The sequence below is a fragment of the Bos javanicus genome, chromosome 25, assembly GCF_032452875.1.
Source record: "Bos javanicus breed banteng chromosome 25, ARS-OSU_banteng_1.0, whole genome shotgun sequence".
NCBI lineage: Eukaryota > Metazoa > Chordata > Mammalia > Artiodactyla > Bovidae > Bos > Bos javanicus.
Genome location: NC_083892.1, coordinates 38,093,754 through 38,115,972, shown reverse-complemented (window position 1 = coordinate 38,115,972; position 22,219 = coordinate 38,093,754). Strand labels below are relative to the sequence as shown.

Sequence of the window (22,219 nt, the reverse complement as noted above, 5' to 3'; positions counted from 1 at the left end):
GCCAATAAACTGAGGAATCACTGCTGCAGTAAACGAATTCTGCTATGCTTTTGACGGACTCCTCAAGTTAAGGAAAGCTGCCAGAAAACAAGAAAAACCCTAAAGCGGGCCCCCTTTTTGGTCTGGGAGAGAGAAGACACGCGAGGTCACTACAGAGGTTCAAGGTCGCACGTGCAGCTGGGGTGCGCATGGCTGGGGCGCACGTGGCTGGGGTGTGACCATCACAGGTCATCTGTTCTGCTCACGCACGTTCCATCTGAAGACAAGCTGAACCAGATGAGGGGAGAGACGAAGACAGCCGTGGTGCCAGGGACTGAGTGCTCAGGCTGCCCCCTTTTTAGGCTCGACTGGGAACATTCCTGACTGGGATTCTTGCTGAGGGCATGTTCCCCGCAAGGGCCCTTCTGACATGGGGTACATGGGGGTTGTCCCTGTGATGGGGGAGACCACAGCACCAGTAGGGAGGGGCTGAGGCAGGCAGTTCTGCAGAACAAGCCAGGCGCCCACAGCCTGAGGTCCATGTGGAGAAAACTTCAGCTCTGTTACTGGCTGCTTCACAGACACCCCCAGGTGTCCAGCTAAAGACAGTCACACCTTGGCCGAGAGCTGTCCTCCAGGAGGCCGTCACGGCACTGACATGAGGTGCCAGCTCCCGGGCTGTCCCTCTGGTGATCGCAGCTGCCGCCTCACGACCCTGCCTTTACTCCCATCACGTTATGTACGCTAAGGTCAAGACACTGACGTGTGTTTTTTAAGCATGGAGACACACCACACTGACCCTTAATTTAATCTCAGAGCTCTAGAGAGAGCATAACAAAGCCTTTGCTCCTGAACAGAGCAAGACTCCCTGCCCAGCCCCCCTGCACACCCTCGGGCGCCTGTTGGGGGCGCTGAGTGGGACGTGCTGGCTGGTCAGACATGTACCAACAAGGCCCCGGCAGGGGGAGGCTCTGCGGGAGAGGAGGTGGGCGCTGGACTAACAGGCCCCGATAACTGTTTACCTGACTTTCCCACCAGGAAAATCAACGAGTTCTACAGATGATTATTCAAGAAGGCTCATTCCAGGCCTTCTGCGAGCGGATGCACCCTGGTCCCACATCCTGCTGCCCTGGGACAGCCGTCTTACCTAGTCTCCTCTGCCGAGCCTTTGGCTTTGCTGCCGAGTTTGAAGGTCTCTAAGATTTTGTCTTCTGGAAGAGGTGGCAAAGGAGCAGGCATCAACTAGAATAGAAAAAAAAGATGTTTTTCAGCAGTGAGTGCCACGCCTCTGCCTCCTGTAACCCAGCCATGTGACCCGCTGGACACGAGGGCAGAAGGGAAGCCCGCCTGCCCGCCACCCCGCAGCCGCTCACCTTCCCAGGGAGGCCGTTTGCCTTGGGAAAGGGGTGTTCTGAGTGCAGCGCGGGCTGGCCTGGGCAAGGGGCCCCGTCCGAGGGCAGGCCGTTTTCCGTCGGGTCGCTGTCCAGACCAGTAGCACCATTTAGAGCCACAGGTTCTTGGAGCTCGTGCGGGGAGGCGTCGCCGTCTTCAGCGTCCAGAGCAGGGGAGCACGCGCTCTCGGTCAGCCCGCGGCCGTTCTCCTGGCCGAGGCCCTTGGCCTCCTCGTCAGACTCCTCGGAGGACTCGGCGCCGTAGGGGACCAGCACGCCAGCGCTCAGCCTGGGCCTGCCGTTCATCATGGGCCTGGAGCAGGCCTCCCTCGGGGCCATCTGCTTTGGGACCTTACTAGAGGCGGGCGGCGTGGGGGCACTCGAGGTAGACTGTATTGCAGAAGAAGTGGTAATGGTAGAAGAGGGGGCGGGCTTGTTGGGGTGCTCCAAAGAATTGCTGTGAAGGTTAGACTGAGACTGACCTTGGCGCACAGGTAACTTGTTGTGAATACTGATCGTGATTTTCTGTTTCTTGGGGTGTTCTGGAATAACTGAGGGCCTGTTAACTGACCAGTTCTGAACAGACGGGGAGGCGCTCACAGGACCAGTCCTGCTGACGCTGGAGTTCCCGCTGGGGCCTGACATGGGGCTGCTCGGCGTCTCCTTCAGTGGTCCCGTCCCGTTCAGGTGAGGGGGGTTCTGGGGACAAGCAGACCACAGTCAGGTGAGAGCTCCAGAAACCACCAGACTCAAGACCTCAGGCGGCGGGCCTTTCCCACTCCGGCCCTCTTTTCTCTCTCTACGAGGAATGAGCAACACCGCCCTCTCACGCGGGCCTGTCCGCCCCGGACCTTTCACAGGCCCCAGTTTTCTGGGAGTTCATTTCTGGTAAACAGGGACAATGGCTTTTGTCGGAGAACAACTGCTCTGGCAGAAAGCAGCAGGTCCTCCTGGGCATGGCGTCACACAGGTTCTCCTTCGTGGTTCTGGGAGCCCCTGGCAGTTCAGGCAGGAGGAGGCCAGCCCTGGGGACTTCCCAGGGCCCCAGGAATGCGGCGACAGTCATGTGGACGGACACGCTCGCTTAGCCATCCCTGCCTCTTTGACCTCCCACCCTTACTCAAGTAGTTATTTCGCTCCACATCCCAGCTTTTGCTGCTAAAACCCAGAAATTGCACACCGGTGGTCATGGGTGAATTCTGCCTCATAGAGGAACTTTGGCCTTCAAAATGTTTTCTTAAGTATCTGAATTAGTTGCTAACTTACCACTGGATAATGGCTCAGCTGATAAAGCATCTGCTTACAGTGTGGGAGACCTGGGTTCAATCCCTGGGTTGGGAAGAGCCTATGGAGAAGGGAAAGGCTACCCACTCCAGCATTCTGGCCTGGAGAATTCCATGGACTGTATAGCCCATGGGGTCTCAAAGAGTCAAACACGACTGAGTGACTCACTTTCACACTGGAAGTCTTAGCCGCTCATTTGTACCCAACTCTTTGAGACCCCATGGACTGCAGCCCACCAGGCTCCTCTGTCCATGAGATTTTCCAGGCAAGGATACTGGAGTGGGTTGCCATTTCCTTCTCCAGGGGATCTTCCCAACCCAGGGATCGAACCCAGGTCTCCTGTACTGCAGGCAGATTCTGTACCAACTGAGCTACAAGGGAAGGCTTCATAGTTAAGCAAAAACATTTCCTGACAAATCAGCAGCAGCAGCCGCCCTTCCACACAGGACAGATGCTCTGCAGTTGGCCTGTCCCACGTCACTCAGGCCGAGCCCAGCACAGGACCTGCTGCCTGGCCAGCTCCCTACAGCACTGAGGCTGTGGCTCCCTGTCAAACTGAAAGGCTGTTATGACACCATGGCACAGGTGGCAGGATTATTCCACGGTGTGTACAAGCTATGTCAACACGTCTGCGGTCTCAACATTTACGTCAAGCAAAAGCCAGGCCTCCACTGAGGACGCTGATGTCACAGGAACCAGAGAGCATACCCTCTGCTCGCTCTGAGCAGCCCTCAGGGGTGTGATAGGGCCCAGCCAGACAGCAGGCAGAAAACGTCACACCCCTGAAAGGGCTAAATGGAGGCAACGCGAGTGTTCTTTCTGTACAAGCATCTCTTCCTGGAGGCCAGCATGAATCGAGAACCCCTCAATATTTACTCCATGAAGTGAACGGAGTCCAGGGTGGGAGATCAAATCCCCAGTGTTTAGACAGACTCATACCCCTACTTCCTTCTGGATCACATTGTTCGTCCTCAGAGATTTCCCCTACGTTTGAAGTATTTTCTAATAAACGGCCTGAATCCATTTTTGTGGATACGAAACTCAGCTGTGGACGAGGTCAGGGCCACCACTGCAGCACTGAGTAGAGGGCTGGACCCTCTGCTCGGGAGGTTACCTTCATCATGTGCGAGGGGAGCTGTGGGCCAATGAATCCCGAGGCTGCCTGTTTGCTGTTGACAACCCGCTGACTGATGACCGGGCGGGGCGAGGACTGGCCGGGGCTGTGGGCGGAATGAGTAAGTTCGCCTCCATTTTTCACATCGTGGGACCTGGGGACAGACAGTGACAGTGCTCAGGGTAACATGGGACACCCCCCAAAGAGCTCACGCACACCCCACCCTCGGCAACAGGAGACGCGACCTGGGGAAGTGCACAGAGTCCTGGCCCAGCCCAGGCTGGCACTGGGAGCTCAGGTCAGCAGACAAAGGGCCACTGTGGATTCTGATCTGATATCTATGTATTCTAGCTGAAAGGTTTTTTTTTTTTTTGGGGGGGGTAATTTTTTTAAAGCTATTTTTCTTTTGTTTTCCATTTTTCTAATTCTAAATACATATCACTTAGATCTGTGCTATCCTGAAAAGTCAGAAAGAAACAAAGACATTCTGCCTCCCCTCACCCCTTCAAGGAACCTGCTATCCAGATTTTGTGGATTTTCCTCCAGGCTTTAGCCTGGACTGATCTCCTCAACATCAGCGTGTAAAATTTCAAACTGCTTTTCCTCCATATATAGAGCACTTTCTCATAGCATTTTAAAAAACATCATAAAAACCACTTTTAACAGTTGCATTGTATTTCGTCACATGCACACGCTACCATTTATGTGATCTGCTATTGTTGGCAATTTGAGGATGTTCTGAATTTCCAGTTACTACCAATGGATATACGTTGGAGCACTCAACGGACTGCCCCAAGGCCCCACATCTCCAGGAGAAATTATCGAATCAGTAACACGCAGCAGCAGGCGGGGGCAGGCCCGGGCCTGGCCGGGGGCGTGGCTGGCTGCTGGTGCCCGGGGCTGAGAGATGACCACACCAGGCACTCAGGAGTCCCCTTACAGGGCCTCTGCTCACTGCCTCCCCGGCCTGCCAGCCCACCCGATTTGCTGCCAGCAGCAGAAGCCCTCTGTGGCTTCTCCCGTCCCTTCTTCTGTGCATTTCTTTAACCTGCCGAAGAGCTGAGAGCTACAGTAAACGTATGGCCCACTCTCAAATATAGCTTCCTTACTCTCCCCACCACCGAGATGCTGTTTAACCAAACAATGGAATGTAAGCATGCTGATGAAGTGAAGCATTCTTTCTGACTTAACAGAAAAGGTGGAAGTGCACTTTCCTGACAATACCTGATATAAAAGAGGACGTAAGCTTGCTGGCTGAGTACCGATCTGATATCACTGGTAGACACGATGGAGTCGTTCATTTGGTACCAGAGGCCGTTGCTAGCCTGTAAGACAGCCAACAAAAGAGATATCAGATTCGATCAGGTACATGGGGAACCTCAATCCAGAGACCTGTAAGAAAAAGGGGCTACCACAGGTCAACTGGAAAAGCCCCCCTTCCCTCCCAAGAATGCCAGTGGTATCTTACAGTGTACTGTAAATAGAGTAATTAAGAAAATCCACACAACTTACTTTTATGTAGCAGAAGTAATGGCCAGCATGGCAATTAAAACCAGTGTGTACCAGGACTGCATACAAAACATAAATGATCGGCTCTCCGTTTGGTTGAGACATGTACGGTCGAATATCAAGATACTCAGGGTATTTCACATCCTACACAAGTATGAAGAGAGAAAAAAGGAACATCATCTCTGAAGGTGCAGATCATCCCGTCCATACACGCAGGGCAGGGCGGGAGGCTCAGGGCACATGGCGCCTTGTGGTGCTCCAGCAGGGACCCAACACCGCAGCCTCATTTTGGAAGACAGACCTAACCCGGAGACGCCTGACTCTACGTGTCTTTAGTGCAATCCCCCTGTATTTGTTTTCTTTACGCAAGTAAGGATCCAGACTATGTGAGTTCTCCAAACCCATCAAAGCGGACAGTTAACAATCACAAGTCTGGACTTGAAGTCATTGCTTATTTTTAACAATTCAGGAGCAGGTTATTTATTCCGCATGTTACTGGATTTCTGACCACTTTCAGTTTCAGAAAGTGGGAAGAAAATGGGAAAGGTCAGTATACTACCAATCAGAAAACAAACGAATAAACAAGCAAACAAACTCTGGTCAAAGAATGGCAAGGTCTGGCTGGGAAATCTTTGGACTTGAAATGCCATAAGCGTTCCCTGAACCCACTCAGCACCTTCACCAACTATGACGCCCAAACGCGGATAATAAGCACCAGGTGTGACCTTCAGAAAGTCTAGTCAGCTAAGGGATACAGACGAAAACACACACACTCTGTAAACACACACAGCAAACTTTGAGCTCAGTTCTTTGACATTTTATTCCACTAACAAGTGCTGGAAGAACTTAGAAAATCAGGTAATAAAACTTCCATGTAGCTGCTGGATAGTTAAGCCTTGAAAGGCTCAGCATAAACAGTTGTTAATAATATTATCTACCCACCTTAGCAATTTTTCCACCAGTAAAATTTGCAAAACGTTTCAGAGAAAGAGTAAGAACATTAGAAGATCTATGTATAGTGAATCTCTTTGAAGCTGGAACCATCTTTTTACACCTTGGGGAAAAAAACAAAAACAGATGTTTAAGAAGATTCATGTGGGTTGGTTGTTTTTTGCTTTTTTCGTCTTACCCTTGTTATTTCTCTACAACAGTCTAAATTAAGTGTCCAAAAGAAGGGTACTGGATGAGAAATACCACCCTTTTCATCCAACAGTGAAAATATTAAAATTTGAAATTTGGGAGATGGCTTAATTAGCATGAGTGAAAGCCACAGGGCAGTTCTGAAATATCAGGCCACTGACATCTTAAAAATTAGATTTATAGAAGTTTCTCTCAATTCAAAACAAACTGAAAAACCGGCTGATAGAAGAACTCTGTGAAAACAAAGCCCAGATACAGAAGCAAGGAAAAGCCTAGAAACGTCCGTGAGGTTTAAAACAAAGGAAGCATCCCTCTGGTCTTAGGAGGAAAGGGGGCCTTCTCCCCAAAACAGTGAACCCAGGCACCACATTTTACTGCCCTCTGAAGATACTGTATTTTTCACAAGCTGAAGGTTTGCGGCACCCCTGCGTGGAGCAAGTCTACTGGGCCATCCTTCTAAAAGCATTTGCTTACTTCAGGTCTCTGTGCCACGTTTTGGTAATTCCTGCAATATTTCAAGCTTTCTCATTATTACTGTATCTGTTATGATGATCTCTGATCGGTGACCTTTGATGTTACTCTTCTAGTTATTTTGGCATTTTTAAACAAGTATTTTTAAATTAAGGTTTGTACACTGTTTCTTAGATGCAATGCTACTGCACACTTAAAAACTACGGTATAAGGTAGACGTAACTTTTCTATAAACTGGGAAACAAAAAAATTCATGCAACTCGCTTTACTGCAAGATTTGCTTTATTGTGCTGGTCTGGAACCAAACCAGCGGCTATCCCTTAAAGGGAACATCTACTTAAACCATAAGAAACAGGGCTTTCTTAAAATAGGCCCTCTTGACTTCATGGGGAAACAACAGAACGACTCAAACTTGAGGATTCTGGCAGGTACTGCCCCAAATCTTGGGAAACAACCATGAAAGAGAGAGATCCTTGACTGCTCTGGGAGAAAGCAATGCTCCACCCGCCCCAACCCTTCACACCGGGGTCCCTGGAGATGCTGTGACACACACGTGCCACCCCAGGCACCTTCACACGCGGGGGCACTAACATGTGGATGGTCTTACCCCTCCCCTCCACCCAGCTCCCCAGGACTGAGGCCCCGCCTCCCCCGGGTCTAAGGAGTGTTAACACTGAGACTCGGGTGCCCTGGCCCTCGGGGAACAGAGCCAGGGTCCTCTCAGGCGGTCCTGGAAGCTCACAGGAACCTTGCCGGTCAGGCATACACGCCAAGCCCTGTCACCCCAAGCCTGCCCTCCCCGCCCGCCAGCACCGCCATCGTACTTGCTGCACTTGTACGAGTTTTCTCCGTCGAGCTGTTCCGGCTTTACAAACTGCTCCAAGGCCTTGTTGACACTCTGAGCAGCCTGGGGACAGAAGAGCACCGAGAGCACATGACCACTCACTGCCGCTTGTCAGCAAAAGAAGAGAGGCCTCCAGAGGATAAAGCCAAGCGCAAATTTTATGTAAAAAGGCTTTTTTCATTATAGTGTTCAGTTTTACACATGTGCACACCAAGCTATTGCCCTCCCCACCCCCAATTAAAAAAAAACAACAGGGGATTCCCTGGTGGTCCAGTGATTAGGACTCCGTGCTTTCACTGCCGAGGGCCTGGGTTCAATCCCTGGTCAGGGAACTAAGATCCTGCAAGCCGTACAGTGTGGCCAAAACAAAAAAACAGAGGTTGCCCACCGCAGCATTATTTACAGTAGCATAAAACAGGGACAAAATCGAAGTATCTACCAGGAAGGAAACAGGCATGGAAACTGGCTGACGCACGACACGCAGCAGGCCCAGCAAAATGGAGTGAAAATAGCAAGTGGCCCAACAGACTGAAGGGGTAATCCCGTCAGTGCAAACAGTAAACAGACGCTCTGGAGCAGTTTATATCAAACTGTTAGCAGTGTTCATTCTGGGGGACAGGCTCACACATGTCTCTGCAGCGTTTCTCATTTTTATCGTTAGCATGTATCACACTTGAGATCAGAAAAACAAAAGTTTCAGACAACAAAAAATGGGAGAGTTCGGAAAATGCAAGAAGCAAAAGACAGTTTCTAAAGAAATAACCACCACCTAAATTTGGCTGATATAGGCATCATAATCTGGTTTTATTAAGATTAAAGGTCAAAGGGTTAATAAACATTAACCCTTTAATGTTAATAAAGGTCAAACATTTAATAAAATTATTCAATGTTTTAAGTTTTTTATGATGCCTAATACAAAGTTTCAATAAGCTCTTCTAATTAAGTCTTAGCATATTAAAGTTTTCAATTCATATTCTCTAACAAGTGTAGTCTAAATTGTAAGAGAACTATAAATAAATAAACTATAAATAAATTATGACTAATTTTTGTTTAACTTGACTACCACCACAACTACCAAACTTACCTTTATCTCCAAAGTTATATCGAGATAGGGATCAAAAGTATCTGAAACACCTTTGCAATTTAAACATTTGACTGAAATAAAAATAAAACACAAAGGATAAGCAAAGTATAATCAGCATGGCAATATCAACTACTGAAATGACAGAACACACACACACACTTACAAAACAAAAACCATAAGGTACTTTTCTCGTCTATCAGACTGGGCAAAATGTGTTCCTACTACACAGTGGGAGCCACTGATTTGGTGCACGCACACTGCTGGCCGGAGTGTAAACCGGTATAACCTCTTGGAAGAGCAATATGGCAAAACCAGAATTTGAAATCACATATCCTTCGATACAAAAATTGTAACTAATTGTCGTGCGTACACTTTTACGTGCACGTAAAGCTACGTGTAGACGAGGGTGCTCGATAAAGCACTAGTGGTGACAACAACGACGGTCAGAAACCACCCAAAGCTCCCTGGTGACTGGACGGAGCACTACTGCAACCGCGAAAGGCCGTGTTAGACCTGCGTGTGCGGAAAACGCTAGAAAGCTTCCGGTGTGAGAAGAACCCAGGCTGTTCAAGCACAAGAAGCTCCTGGGAGGATAACCACAGGCTGGGTCAGGGGCTGACGGAGGATGGGGATGGGAGTCTGGGCCAGCAGGGAGACACACGGGCCCTTCTTAAGCCTTTCGGAGCCCTTGCATCCTTTTACACCACATGCCAGACCACAGTTATCAACCTTTAAAACCAAGAGTTTACCTCTAGATCTTAGGTAGCCTCCAAATATCTGGCAGACGAGTGTGGTGGCCTGGGTGTGTCTGTCCAATCTGAAAAAAAAAATCAAAGAGTGAGATGAGAGAAGCATTCTGCAAAAATAAGAGGTGCTGTAACTGATGCTAAAACCATGTACATCCATAAAAGAATGAGAATTCACGCAAGAGAGTCGCACGATATGGGGACAGCCAGAGAACAGCCTTGCCCAATCAAAGATGTCTGGGGCAAGGAGAAGCGGTCGGATGGTATTAAGAAGGGATTCGGAAATCAGGGCAGGACTCTGGCCCTGAAGCAGGCAGCAAGAGGCAGTCACCCAGAGCAGGACTGGGACCCAAGTGTGAGGACCCTGCTCTGCAGCCCAGCACCATCCAGACACTGAGCGCCCGGCCCCTCAGCCGCAGGAGGGAATGCAGGCCTGCCAGGGGTGTCGAAGCAACAGCAAGTGGGCTACGACGTGTCTGTTTCTCCATCCTTCTCCTGAGCCCACGTTTAGATTTTAAAGAAGAAACTGCAGGGATTGGTAACTGACCCCAATGACAAAGGCAACAAACACAGATTTCAAAGGCTAGAGATAGGAAGTACACCTTTTAAACTTTCAACCATTTTAAAATAAGGCAAACCACTTGAGGAAGAGGCTGCACAAAGTCTAACGGTGAAGCTGACAGGGAGCGGCGCACCCTCCTGGAAGGCGGCGCACCCCTCCTGGAAGGCCGCGCTGAGTTCCGCCAGCCAGCAGGGCGGCCGGGGCGGGGCGGCGGGCGACTGATGCTGTGTTGACTCACTTATTGCTGCCGTTCAAACATGCTTTTTGCATAGCATCAACAGTGTACTGAAGGAATTCGTGGGCGTCTTCTTGGTTTCCAAAGCGGAAGTGCCTGGCTATGCCTGTAGAATTTGAGGAAAGACAAAGCCTTATCATCACCTATCATACGCGCAGGCTGTCCTCCCCCTCGAGGTTGTATCTTATGACAGTATACTGGTTATATAACTATTTTATGAGGAAACAGCATTAATAAGTTCCCCCTGAGAACACCTAGGATGAGCCCTACAGACCGCTAAAAGCCCACATGGGCTGGAGTTTCTGAGAGCCCAGAGACTCTGTCTTCAGCAATAAAATGATCTTGAATAAACTCAACTTTAGCTGTTATTGTTTCAAAAATTTGTCTCAAATGTTATGTTAGTGCACATATCTTAACTTGGGTGCTAGAATTCCCTAAGAGAATCTATATAAAACACAAAGTGTGAACCTACCTAATTCTATTCCAATAACCTAGAGAACATATTATATTCTCCACTGCACAGCAACATCTCAGTCCTATTTCTAATTGACTAAATAGCCACAAGCCAAAATGACAATGAAAAACAATACAGATATATAAATATTCATATAATTTTATGTGAATGAATATATAGATATGTATTAACTTGAATCATATGAAATTGACCACATCCCACAAATTCTGACCTACAAAAATGACAATTTCATTATTTAACCATATATGTCTAGAGTTGGGGGGGTGTGTGTCCGTAGATGTATGTACATACACACACCAATAGCATTCTCTTAAAGAACTAGGTTTAAAAAAATTAATTATGTCTGCCATATATGTGTCCATGTCTGTATACATGTGCATATCAGTATATGTAATATAGACATATAATTCAACAAACAAAATCACCCCTGGCTAAAATTTTGCTAAGACCCAGCAATGTTTAAAAAAAAATTTTCATGGTCTTCTCCAGCCTGTTAATAGTACCAAAGGCCAAGATAACACTTCTTTATCCTCAGCAGCTTTTTAGGCAAAAGGATTATAAATTGTCACTGTGTAATTATCCATCCCTATAATTACCCAGCTAGATACCAGATTAAGAGTCAGGTTTTTATTTTTAAGCATTTTTTATTCCAACTCAGTTAATTAAAATAATACAAAAGCTTACTGCAAAAAACATGCAGAAAGTGCATAAAAAATTTCATGCAACCTATCAGAATCATTATAATGCAAGAGGAGATTATAAAGTCATTAAAAATTATATAGAAACTTGTGAAATTTATCCACAAATCTGCTAAGTTCTGAGTATAAAATGTTATTTAAGAATATAATTAACTTTATTTTGATAATTCCTGTCACTATGTATAGTTAATACTTATTTATTGAATTAAAGCTAACTGAAAACTATTTAAAGAAATCGGTGGGACAATAGTTAGTATTACTCAGCATAGAAATCCAAATATCTAGGAAAAATGCTGCAAAAGTTATCAATTTTATTAACAAATTTGAGGGTTTTATAATTTTTATTTTGTTTATATATCAAACTGAATACCACCTTCTTTACTATATTGTCATCTTTTGCTTTAGGTTTCAAAATGTTTTTACATAATAAATGGTTTGCTAAAAACCTGTTATTCGTTAAAGACATATTCATACACAATAAACTGTTTGCTGCAATACCTAAGGAGCTCATCATTCACCAGTCAGATCATTAAGACCAACTGGCTAACAAATATTCATATGAACTACTACAGAGGATACTTACGCCGCATCTCATTAATGACAAACATCGGTTTAATAACATCCCCAGGATTACTGAGTGCCTGGGTGATATGTGCTTGCATTGTACACATCATGCAAAATCCTTCTGCATGACCTGAAAGATAACAGATGATAATCCTCCAAGTTAGCAAAATATGACACTGTATGTACACCAAGGGGTATTATAAATAACACAAGCACACTCCTGAAACAAGGATAACAGAACTTTGTGTCCTGTTATTGAGCTATATAATTTTACTCATTTCCATTTAATTCTCCAACAAACCTAAGTGATAAATGTATATTGGCTCTATTTTACAAGACAGGAAACTGAGGTTCAGAGAGTTAAAATTTGCCCAATGCCAAATAGTGATTAAGGGGCAGGCACATAGTTGGGCTCAAATCATACCCTTCTAATTTTGAAGCCTGTGCTCTTAACTATTGTCTATACTAGAGAAATTAGAAGTTTCTTTCCTTATGCTACCATTTGTCTCAAACAGTAAAGGAATGTCTCCTTTCAAAATCTCAAGTGTTCTAGCTTTTCCACATACAGAGGTCTCTGTTGTAATTTTTTAACAGCTTTTTAAAAATATTAAAACCACCTTAGCTCATACTAAGTGGTGCTGCTGGCATCTAGTGGGTAGAGACCACAAATGCTGTTCAACACCCTACAGTAAGCAGCCTCTACAATGAAGAATCATGTGGCCCCAAAAGCCAATGACACTGAATTCAAGAAACGCCTAAAACTGAAGGCGGCTCGGTCCTGCCTAACACAGCTTGTAAAGTCTCAAAAGGTCCAAACTATTTCCAGTTAACATTACCGCGTCCCAGAGTAAAGCTCAAAAATATTTACAGGAATAAAAAGAAAATCTAGCACCCAGCAATATAAAATTGTAACCGAAGAGCACAAGGCATGCAATAATGCAGTAAAGACCAATAACAGGGAGCAGATAAGCAGAAACAGACCTGGAAATGTCCTCAAAACAAGGACAATAAAAAAAAGACAGTTTATATATATATATATATGTATTTCCATGCTCAAGGATGTAGAAAAAAGGGCATGTTAAGGAGAGACACAGAAATAAAACCAAATCTACTTTACAGATGAAAGGTAGGGTTTCTGAGATGGAAAACACAAGTAGATTTAATAACAGATTAGAAACAGAAGAAGGAAAGACCAGCAGACGTGAAGACTCAGCAGCAGAGGTTCTCTATTATGGAACACAAGCCTCAAAAAAAAAGAACACCTCTCAAAATAACAAGAACAAAAAAGCCTATCAGTGACCTGTGGGACCACCTCCAGCTATCCCCAGAACACATGCAATTGGAGTCTGAAGGAGAAGAGACAGGACAAATATTTTAAGAGATGACTGTTTCCCAAGGGCCAGCGCAAGGCAGTTTTGAAGAGCGGCAGAACAGTCGTGCATCTGACAGGTGGTGGTTTACGTGGACTTGTACCTGTATTAAAACTCATAAAACTGACCCCCCAAATTAACAGAATGTACAGTAAAGACGTTAACCGTATAGTAATTATAATTCTTATAAATGTTCATTTATTAATGTTAATAAATATGGGGCCTTCCCAAGTGATGCTAGCGGTAAAGAACCTGTCTGCCACCGCAGGAGCAGTAAGACACACGGGTTCGGCCCTCGGGTTGGGGACATCCTCTGGAGGAGGGCATGGCAACCCACTCCACTACTGCCTGGAGAATCCCACAGGCAGAGGAGCCTGGTGGGCTACAGGCCACAGGGTCACAAAGAGTTGGACACAATTGAAGTGACTTAGCACAATTATAATAAACATTTTTTTTAATGACTGAAAAGGCATACAAATGCAAAGAGTAAATTTACAGTTCTATCAACTTCAACAAAACCCAAACAGAAGGCTACTTATAACAGTGATAAAAACAAAACATTTAAAGCAGGTGGAAATAAATGACGTGTATAAGAACAAAGGTAAACCTGACAAGAGACTTGCTGGAAACGAGCAAGAGAAGAGCGCAGAGCGACAACTCTCACGCATAGAGAGAAAAGTGTCACACAGGATTTCCATCCCCCAGGAAGCCATCTTTCGAAAACAAAGATGAGCCGTTCCACTTCTCAGATGACTAGTGGTACTTTTTCCTACTCCTCCCACTAAGTGCAACAACAACAACAAACCCTCTGGACATTGCATATGAAGCAGACATAAGAAAGCTGGGAAAGGTGGAGAGAAAAAGACAAATTCACAGTTTCAGAGCCCAAGGAATGACATGGCAGTGAGTTTTCTGGTTTTCTTTCTGCTTCATATATTTCTGACTTGGAGCAGAAGGAGCCACCAACCTGGAAATACCAATAAAAGCAGAACGATGCCACAGTGAAAGCTTCTGGCGTAGAGTTAAAAAAAGGGAGATTAGGAATGGGAACTTTCATCCATGCTGAGTGATAACAAACCACACCCCCACCTCACAACATCAGTGAGGATCAAAAGAGGGGCCTGGACTTCCACCCCCAAACCCAGTAGTAAAGAAGTATCCCTCCATATTCTGCTAAATTTAAGTAAGTCAGACACAGAAAGACAAATGCTGTTATGGTAACACATGTGGAATCAAAACAATACAACACACTAGTGAATACAACAAAAGGTAACATACTCAGCTACAGAGAACAAATTAGTGGTTACCTGTGGGGAGAGAGAAGGGGAGGGCGTGACGGCAGTAAGAGATTAAGAAGTACAAACTATTATACATAAAATAAGCTGTAAGGATAGTGTACAAGTGTGCTTATAAATGGAGCATAACCTTTAAAATTGGGAATCACTATACTGTACACCTGGTAAAGAAGGCTGAGCACGGAAGAACTGATGCTTTTGAACTGTGGTGCTGCAGAAGGCTCTTGAGAGTCCGCTGGACTGCATCAAACCAGTCAATCCTAAAGGAGATCAACCCTGAATATTCAGTGGAATGACTGAACTGAAGCTGAAGCTCTACTTTGGCCACCTGATTCAAAGAGCTGACTCAGAAAGAGCCTGATGCTGGGAAAGACTGGAGGCAGTAGGACAAGGGGACAACACAGGACGAGATGGCTGGATGGCGTCGCCAAATCAAAGGACATGAGTTTGAGCAAGCTCCGGGGGACAGTAAAGGACAGGGAAGCCTGGGGTGCTGCAGTCCGTGGAGTCGCAAAGAATTGGTCACAACTTAGTGACTGAACAACAACATGTAACACTGTAATGAATTATACCTCGAGAAAGAAAGAGAGGGAAAGAAAGAAGCATCTGTCCAGCTTCCCACTGGGTAGTGTCAGAATTAGGACTCTCGCCATCAGCCAGTGGTAAAAAGCCACGGCAGTCTCCCTGGAGACCGGGGCGGGGGCGGGGGGAGTGGAAAGCCCTGCTCCCATCCAGCAAGAACGTGGAGCCCACCCCCACCTCAGATGTCAACAGAGGCTGAGTGTGGAATCTGGACTTCTATCTCCACCTAATATTTCTTCCTTTGCCAGAATGGTGTCAAGAGAAAGCCAGCCAAAACACAGGTCAGATAAGATCCAATATTTAATAGCATAACACAAAAATGTCCCGGTTTCAACTGAAAATCACTCATCATACTAAGAACCAAGAACTTCTGAATGCTGGAGAAGTGAATAAAAGACAATGAATAGATACCAACCCTAAGATAATAAGATATGTTAGAATTATGTAACAAAGGTTTTAAAGCAGCCATGGCAAAAATGCCTAAACAGGTAGTTATGAATATACCAGAAACAAATAAAGCAACATAGAAAGACTCAACAAAGAAACAAAAGATATAGAGAGCCAAATGGAAAGTTTAGAAATGAAAAACACAGTAACCGAAGTAAGAAGCTCTGTGGATGAGCTAAGGAGAAGACTGGAACTGACCGAGGAAAGCATCAGTGAACATGCACACAGAACTCGTGCACTCTAAACGAGAGAGCAAAACAGACTGGGAGAGAGAGGCGGCCAGAGCCCAGGGGCCTGCGGGGCTCCAACAGAAGATCTAACGCACATGCTGTCAGGGTCCCAGAGGAGACAAGAGAAGACTGGGTTCACAGTGTAAGAAACAAGGGTGGGAATTTCCCCAAACTTGGCAAAGGATGCAATTCAAGAAGCATTCAAACACCAAACAGGAAAAAGAACAAAGAAATAGACACCAAGACACATCACATCAAACTTGCGAACACTAAAGACATAGAAAAATACCTTGGAAGTAGTGGTAGAAAAACACCACCTTACCTGTAAGAGAAAACTTGAATAGAAATGGATTTCACACCAAAAACCATGGAGGACAGAGGAAGTAGCACAAAAATTCTCAAGTGCTGAAAGAAAGGGACTTTACCCAGAATGCTACGGCCCGTGGAAACGTCCTTCAGGAGTAAGATGAGATTAAGACGCTTTCAGGAGAAGCAGAACGAGGACAATCTGTCACCAGCAGACCTACCCTAAAAGGATGACTTAAGGAACGACTTAATGAATGACTTCCTTAAGTCAGAAGCTCTCTAAACGAAAAGGAAGTGATTTGGGTTTTTGGTTGTTTTTTTTTTTTTTTTTTAAAGCAACCCTGGAACATCAAGAAGGAAGAAAAAAAACATGGTAATCAAAAATATAGACAAATACACTTTCCTTCTCTTGGGTTTTCTAAATTATGTGACAATTGAAATAAGGATTATAACACTGTCTCTAAATGTGGTTCTAAATGTACCTAAAGGAAATATTTAATTACACGGTAACCAGGGAAGAATAAAGGCGACAAAAGTAAAGTTTCTGCATTTCCCTTGAATTGGTAAAATGACACCATGAGTAAACTGTGAAAAGCTACACATAATGAAAACCTAGAGGGACCTCTAAGAAGACTATAAAGAGATACACTCATAAACACAAAAACAAATTTTAAACGTAAGTTTAAAATACTCAAGTAACCCACGAGTAGGCAGAGAGACAGGACAAATGAATAACTGAACAGAAAACAAAAACAAAATGGCAAACTTGAGTCCTAATGTATAAACGACTACCTTAAATATTAATAAATTTACTAATTAAAAGATCTAAATTAATAAAGCAGATTTAAAAACATGATTCAACTATTTTGCCTGTAAGAAACTCACTTCAAATGTAGTGATACAAACAGGCTTAAAGAAAAAAGATGGAAAAATATATGTCATGCAAACACTAACCCGAAGAAAGCAGGAATGGCTATATGAATGGCAGATAGAGTAGACTTCAGAGCAAAGAAAGCTATCAGAGAAAAGGACGTTATATAAAGGATCAATCCATCAGAAAGACAAGCAATCCTAAATGTGTTTGTACCAAACAACAAAGCTGAAAAATACATGACTCAAACTCTGACAGGACTGAAAATGCATACAAAGAAATCCACAACTACAGCTGGAAACCTCAACATCCTTCTGTCAACAACCGAACAATTAACCAGAAAACCAGCAAGGAGAACTCGACACCACCAAGAGCCAATGCGATTCCATCAACATTTATAGAATACCCCACCCAACAACAGAATACACATGTGTTTCAAGGCCTCACAGAACATACACCAACACAGACTATATCCTGGGCCACAAACAAACCTCAAAAGATAAAACAACAGAAATCATAAAAAGTGCGGAATGGAAAATCCTAAAAATCAGTGATAGAGAGAATACAAGAAAGTCTATAAATACCTGGAAACTGAGTAACACTTCTGAACAACCCGTGGTTTGAAGGGTTAAAATAAAAATTGAAAAGACAGCATATCAAAAGTTTGGAGACACAGTTAAAGCAGTGTCCAAAGGGAAATTTACACTTATAACAATATCAGAAACAAAAACAAGTAAATCAACACAGACCCTGCAGACACCAAAAGAAAAACAAGAGACTATATATATATATTCTGTAATTAACTTGAAACGTGTAAATTTGACAACCTAAGAGAAACGGACCAACTCCTCAAAAAAGTGGACTACCATAACCCATCGAAAATAAAATAATCTGAATAGCCCTATACTTACTAAGGAAATTAAATTTGCAACTTTAAAACTCCCCCAAAAAAGAAATCTCTAGGCCAAAATATTTTCACGGATGGATCCTACACTAAATGTTTACATAAAAATTTACATCAATATTCTATACAATCTCTTCCAAAAAATAGCAGTTAACATATCCCAAACACATCTTATAAAGATCAGTTCAGTTCAGTCGCTCAGTAGTGTCCGACTCTTTGCAACCCCATGAATTGCAACACACCAGGCCTCCCTGTCCATCACCAACTCCCGGAGTTCACCCAGACTCACGTCCATTGAGTTGGTGATGCCATCCAGCCATCTCATCCTCTGTCGTCCCCTTCTTCTCCTGCCCCCAATCCCTCCCAGCATCAGGGTCTTTTCCATTGAGTCAACTCTTCGCATCAGGTGGCCAAAGTATTGGAGTTTCAGCCTCAGCATCAGTCCTTCCAATGAACACCCAGGACTGGTCTCCTTTAGAATGGACTGGTTGGATCTCCTTGCAGTCCAAGGGACTCTCAAGAGTCTGTTCCAACACCACAGTTCAAAAGCATCAATGCTTCGGCGCTCAGCTTTCTTCACAGTCCAGCTCTCACATCCATACATGACCACTGGAAAAACCATAGCCTTGCCTAGACAGACCTTTGTTGGCAAAGGAATGTCTCTGCTTTTCAATATGCTATCTAGGTTGGTCATAACTATTCTTCCAAGGAGTAGGCGTCTTTTACTTTCATGGCTGCAATCACCATCTGCAGTCATTTTGGAGCCCAGAAAAATAAAGTCTGACACTGTTTCCACTCTTTCCCCATCTATTTCCCATGAAGTGATGGGACTGGATGCCATGATCTTCGTTTTCTGAATGTTGAGCTTTAAGCCAACTTTTTCACTCTCCACTTTCACTTTCATCAAGAGGTTCTTTAGTTCCTCTTCACTTTCTGCCATAAGGGTGGTGTCATCTGCATATCTCACGTTATTGATATTTCTCCTGGCAATCTTGATTCCAGCTTGTGTTTCTTCCAGTCCAGCGTTTCTCATGATGTACTCTGCATAGAAGTTAAATAAGCAGGGTGACAATATACAGCCTTGATGTACTCCTTTTCCTATTTGGAACCAGTCTGTTGTTCCATGTCCAGTTCTAACTGTTGCTTCCTGACCTGCATACAGGTTTCTCAAGAGGCAGGTCAGGTGGTCTGGTATTCCCATCCATAGAAGAATTTTCCACAGTTTATTGTGATCCACACAGTCAAAGGCTTTGGCATAGTCAATAAAGCAGAAATAGATATTTTTCTGGAACTCTCTCGCTTTTTCCATGATCCAGTGGATGTCGGCAATTTGATCTCTGGTTTCTATGCCTTTCCTAAAACCAGCTTGAACATCAGGAAGTTCACGGCTCACATATTGCTGAAGCCTGGCTTGGAGAATTTTGAGCATTACTTTACTAGTGTGTGAGATGAGTGCAATTGTGCGGTCGTTTGAGCATTCTTTGGCATTGCCTTTCTTTGGGATTGGAATGAAAACTGACCTTTTCCAGTCCTGTGCCCACTGCTGAGTTTTCCAAATTTGCTGGCATATTGAGTGCAGCATTTTCACAGCATCATCTTTCAGGATTTGAAATAGCTCAACTGGAATTTCATCACCTCCACTAGCTTTGTTCGTAGTGATGCTTTCTAAGGCCCACTTGACTTCACATTCCAGGATGTCTGGCTCTAGGTGAGTGATCACACCATCGTGATTATCTGGGTCATGAAGATCTTTTTTGTACAGCTCTTCTGTGTATTCTTGCCACCTCTTCTTAATATCTTCTGCTTCTGTTAGGTCCATACCATTTCTGTCCTTTATCGAGCCCATCTTATAAAGCTAGTATTATCCTAATACCAAAACCAAACAAAGGTGGTATAAAAACAAAAGATTACAGACCGATACATCTCATGAACAGATGTAACAACCCTTAATACAAATTCAGCAAAATATAAAAATCATTAAACATCATGACCAAATGTAGTTTATTCCTGAAATACAAAGCTGACTCAATATTGGAAAATCTACCAGAATATTCTACCATAATAAGGAAAAGAAGAAATTCACATGATCATATCAATTTGATACAGAAAAAGCTATTGACAAAAATCAACACTATTTCATGATAAAAAGCAGGAACTTTTTAAAACAGGGGGAAAAAAGGAAACAGAGAAGAACTTCCCTGACTTGATAAACAGGATACATCAAAAACCTACAGCTAATATCAAACTGAATGCTCTTCCCCTAAGATCAGAAATCAGGCAAGGATGTCACCTCTGATCACTGATTCAACACAGTGCTAGAAGTTCTAGCCAGTGAAATACGGCAAGAAAAGGGAAAAAAGGATACAGATCAGTAAAAAGTAATTAAAAATGCCCCTATTTACACATGGCATGATTCTCTAGATAGAAAAATACAAGGACTCCACCAAAAAAAAAAAAAAAAAAAGCCTAGAACTGTTAAGTGAAGTCAGCAAAGTCAGTATATAAAAATTTACAAAAATGAAATGTATTTTTATATGCCAGCAATAAACACATGAACACCAAAATTAAAAATATAACGATGCCTCTGATTCCTCAAAAAATAAAAGAATTAGACGTATAACTAACAAAACAAAATATGCTGATAACTATGCAACACTGCCTATCAAGTGGGCCTTAGAAAGCATCACTACGAACAAAGCTAGTGGAGATGATGGAATTCCAGTTGAGCTGTTTCAAATCCTGAAAGATGATGCTGTGAAAGTGCTGCACTCAATATGCCAGCAAATTTGGAAAACTCAGCAGTGGGCACAGGACTGGAAAAGGTCAGTTTTCATTCCAATCCCAAAGAAAGGCAATGCCAAAGAATGCTCAAACGACCGCACAATTGCACTCATCTCACACACTAGTAAAGTAATGCTCAAAATTCTCCAAGCCAGGCTTCAGCAATATGTGAACCGTGAACTTCCTGATGTTCAAGCTGGTTTTAGAAAAGGCAGAGGAACCAGAGATCAAATTGCCGACATCCACTGGATCGTGGAAAAAGCAAGAAAGCTCCAGAAAAACATCTATTTCTGCTTTATTGACTATGCCAAAGCCTTTGACTGTGTGGATCACAATAAACTGTGGAAAATTCTTCTACGGATGGGAATACCAGACCACCTGATCTGCCTCTTGACAAATTTGTATGCAGGTCAGGAAGCAACAGTTAGAACTGGACGTGGAACAATAGACTGGTTCCAAATAGGAAAAGGAGTTCATCAAGGCTGTATATTGTCACCCTGCTTATTTAACTTCTATGCAGAGTACATCATGAGAAACGCTGGACTGGAAGAAACACAAGCTGGAATCCAGATTGCCGGGAGAAATATCAATAACCTCAGATATGCAGATGATACCACCCTTATGGCAGAAAGTGAAGAGGAACTAAAAAGCCTCTTGATGAAAGTGAAAGTGGAGAGTGAAAAAGTTGGCTTAAAGCTCAACATTCAGAAAACAAAGGTCATGGCATCCGGTCCCTTCACTTCATGGGAAATAGATGGGGAAAGAGTGGAAACAGTGTCAGACTTTATTTTTCTGGGCTCCAAAATCACTGCAGATGGTGACTGCAGCTATGAAAGTAAAAGGCGCTTACTCCTTGGAAGGAAAGTTATGACCAACCTAGATAGCATATTCAAAAGCAGAGACATTACTTTGCCAACAAAGGTCTGTCTAGTCAAGGCTATGGTTTTTCCTGTGGTCATGTATGGATGTGAGAGTTGGACTGTGAAGAAGGCTGAGCGCCGAAGAATTGATGCTTTTGAACTGTGGTGTTGGAGAAGACTCTTGAGAGTCCCTTGGACTGCAAGGAGATCCAACCAGTCCATTCGGAAGATCAGCCCTGGGATTTCTTGGAAGGAATGATGCTAAAGCTGAAACTCCAGTACTTTGGGGCCACCTCATGCGAAGAGTTGACTCACTGGAAAAGATTTTGATGCTGGGAGGGATTGGGGGCAGGAGGAGAAGGGGATGACACAGGATGAGATGGCTGGATGGCATCACTGACTCGACGGACGTGAGTCTGAGTGAACTCCGGGAGTTGGTGATGGATGGGGAGGCCTGGCGTGCTGCGATTCATGGGG

The 22,219-nt window shown here is 44.3% G+C and overlaps 1 protein-coding gene across 4 annotated transcripts in view; it reads right to left on the bottom strand.

The window, feature by feature from the left end:
* Nucleotides 1-22,219, bottom strand: part of USP42 (ubiquitin specific peptidase 42) — a 55,869-nt gene that overhangs the window by 6,605 nt on the left and 27,045 nt on the right. For all 4 annotated transcript variants that reach the window (XM_061402191.1, XM_061402190.1, XM_061402189.1 and 1 more), the window contains 11 exons: nt 12,116-12,226; nt 10,363-10,465; nt 9,566-9,633; nt 8,817-8,887; nt 7,713-7,795; nt 6,220-6,331; nt 5,281-5,421; nt 4,993-5,093; nt 3,769-3,922; nt 1,353-2,069; nt 1,127-1,221 (listed from right to left, as the gene is read on the bottom strand). In XM_061402191.1, coding sequence (XP_061258175.1) covers nt 1,127-1,221; nt 1,353-2,069; nt 3,769-3,922; nt 4,993-5,093; nt 5,281-5,421; nt 6,220-6,331; nt 7,713-7,795; nt 8,817-8,887; nt 9,566-9,633; nt 10,363-10,465; nt 12,116-12,226 — 1,756 coding nt within the window. The remainder of the gene's footprint in view (nt 1-1,126; nt 1,222-1,352; nt 2,070-3,768; nt 3,923-4,992; nt 5,094-5,280; nt 5,422-6,219; nt 6,332-7,712; nt 7,796-8,816; nt 8,888-9,565; nt 9,634-10,362; nt 10,466-12,115; nt 12,227-22,219) is intronic.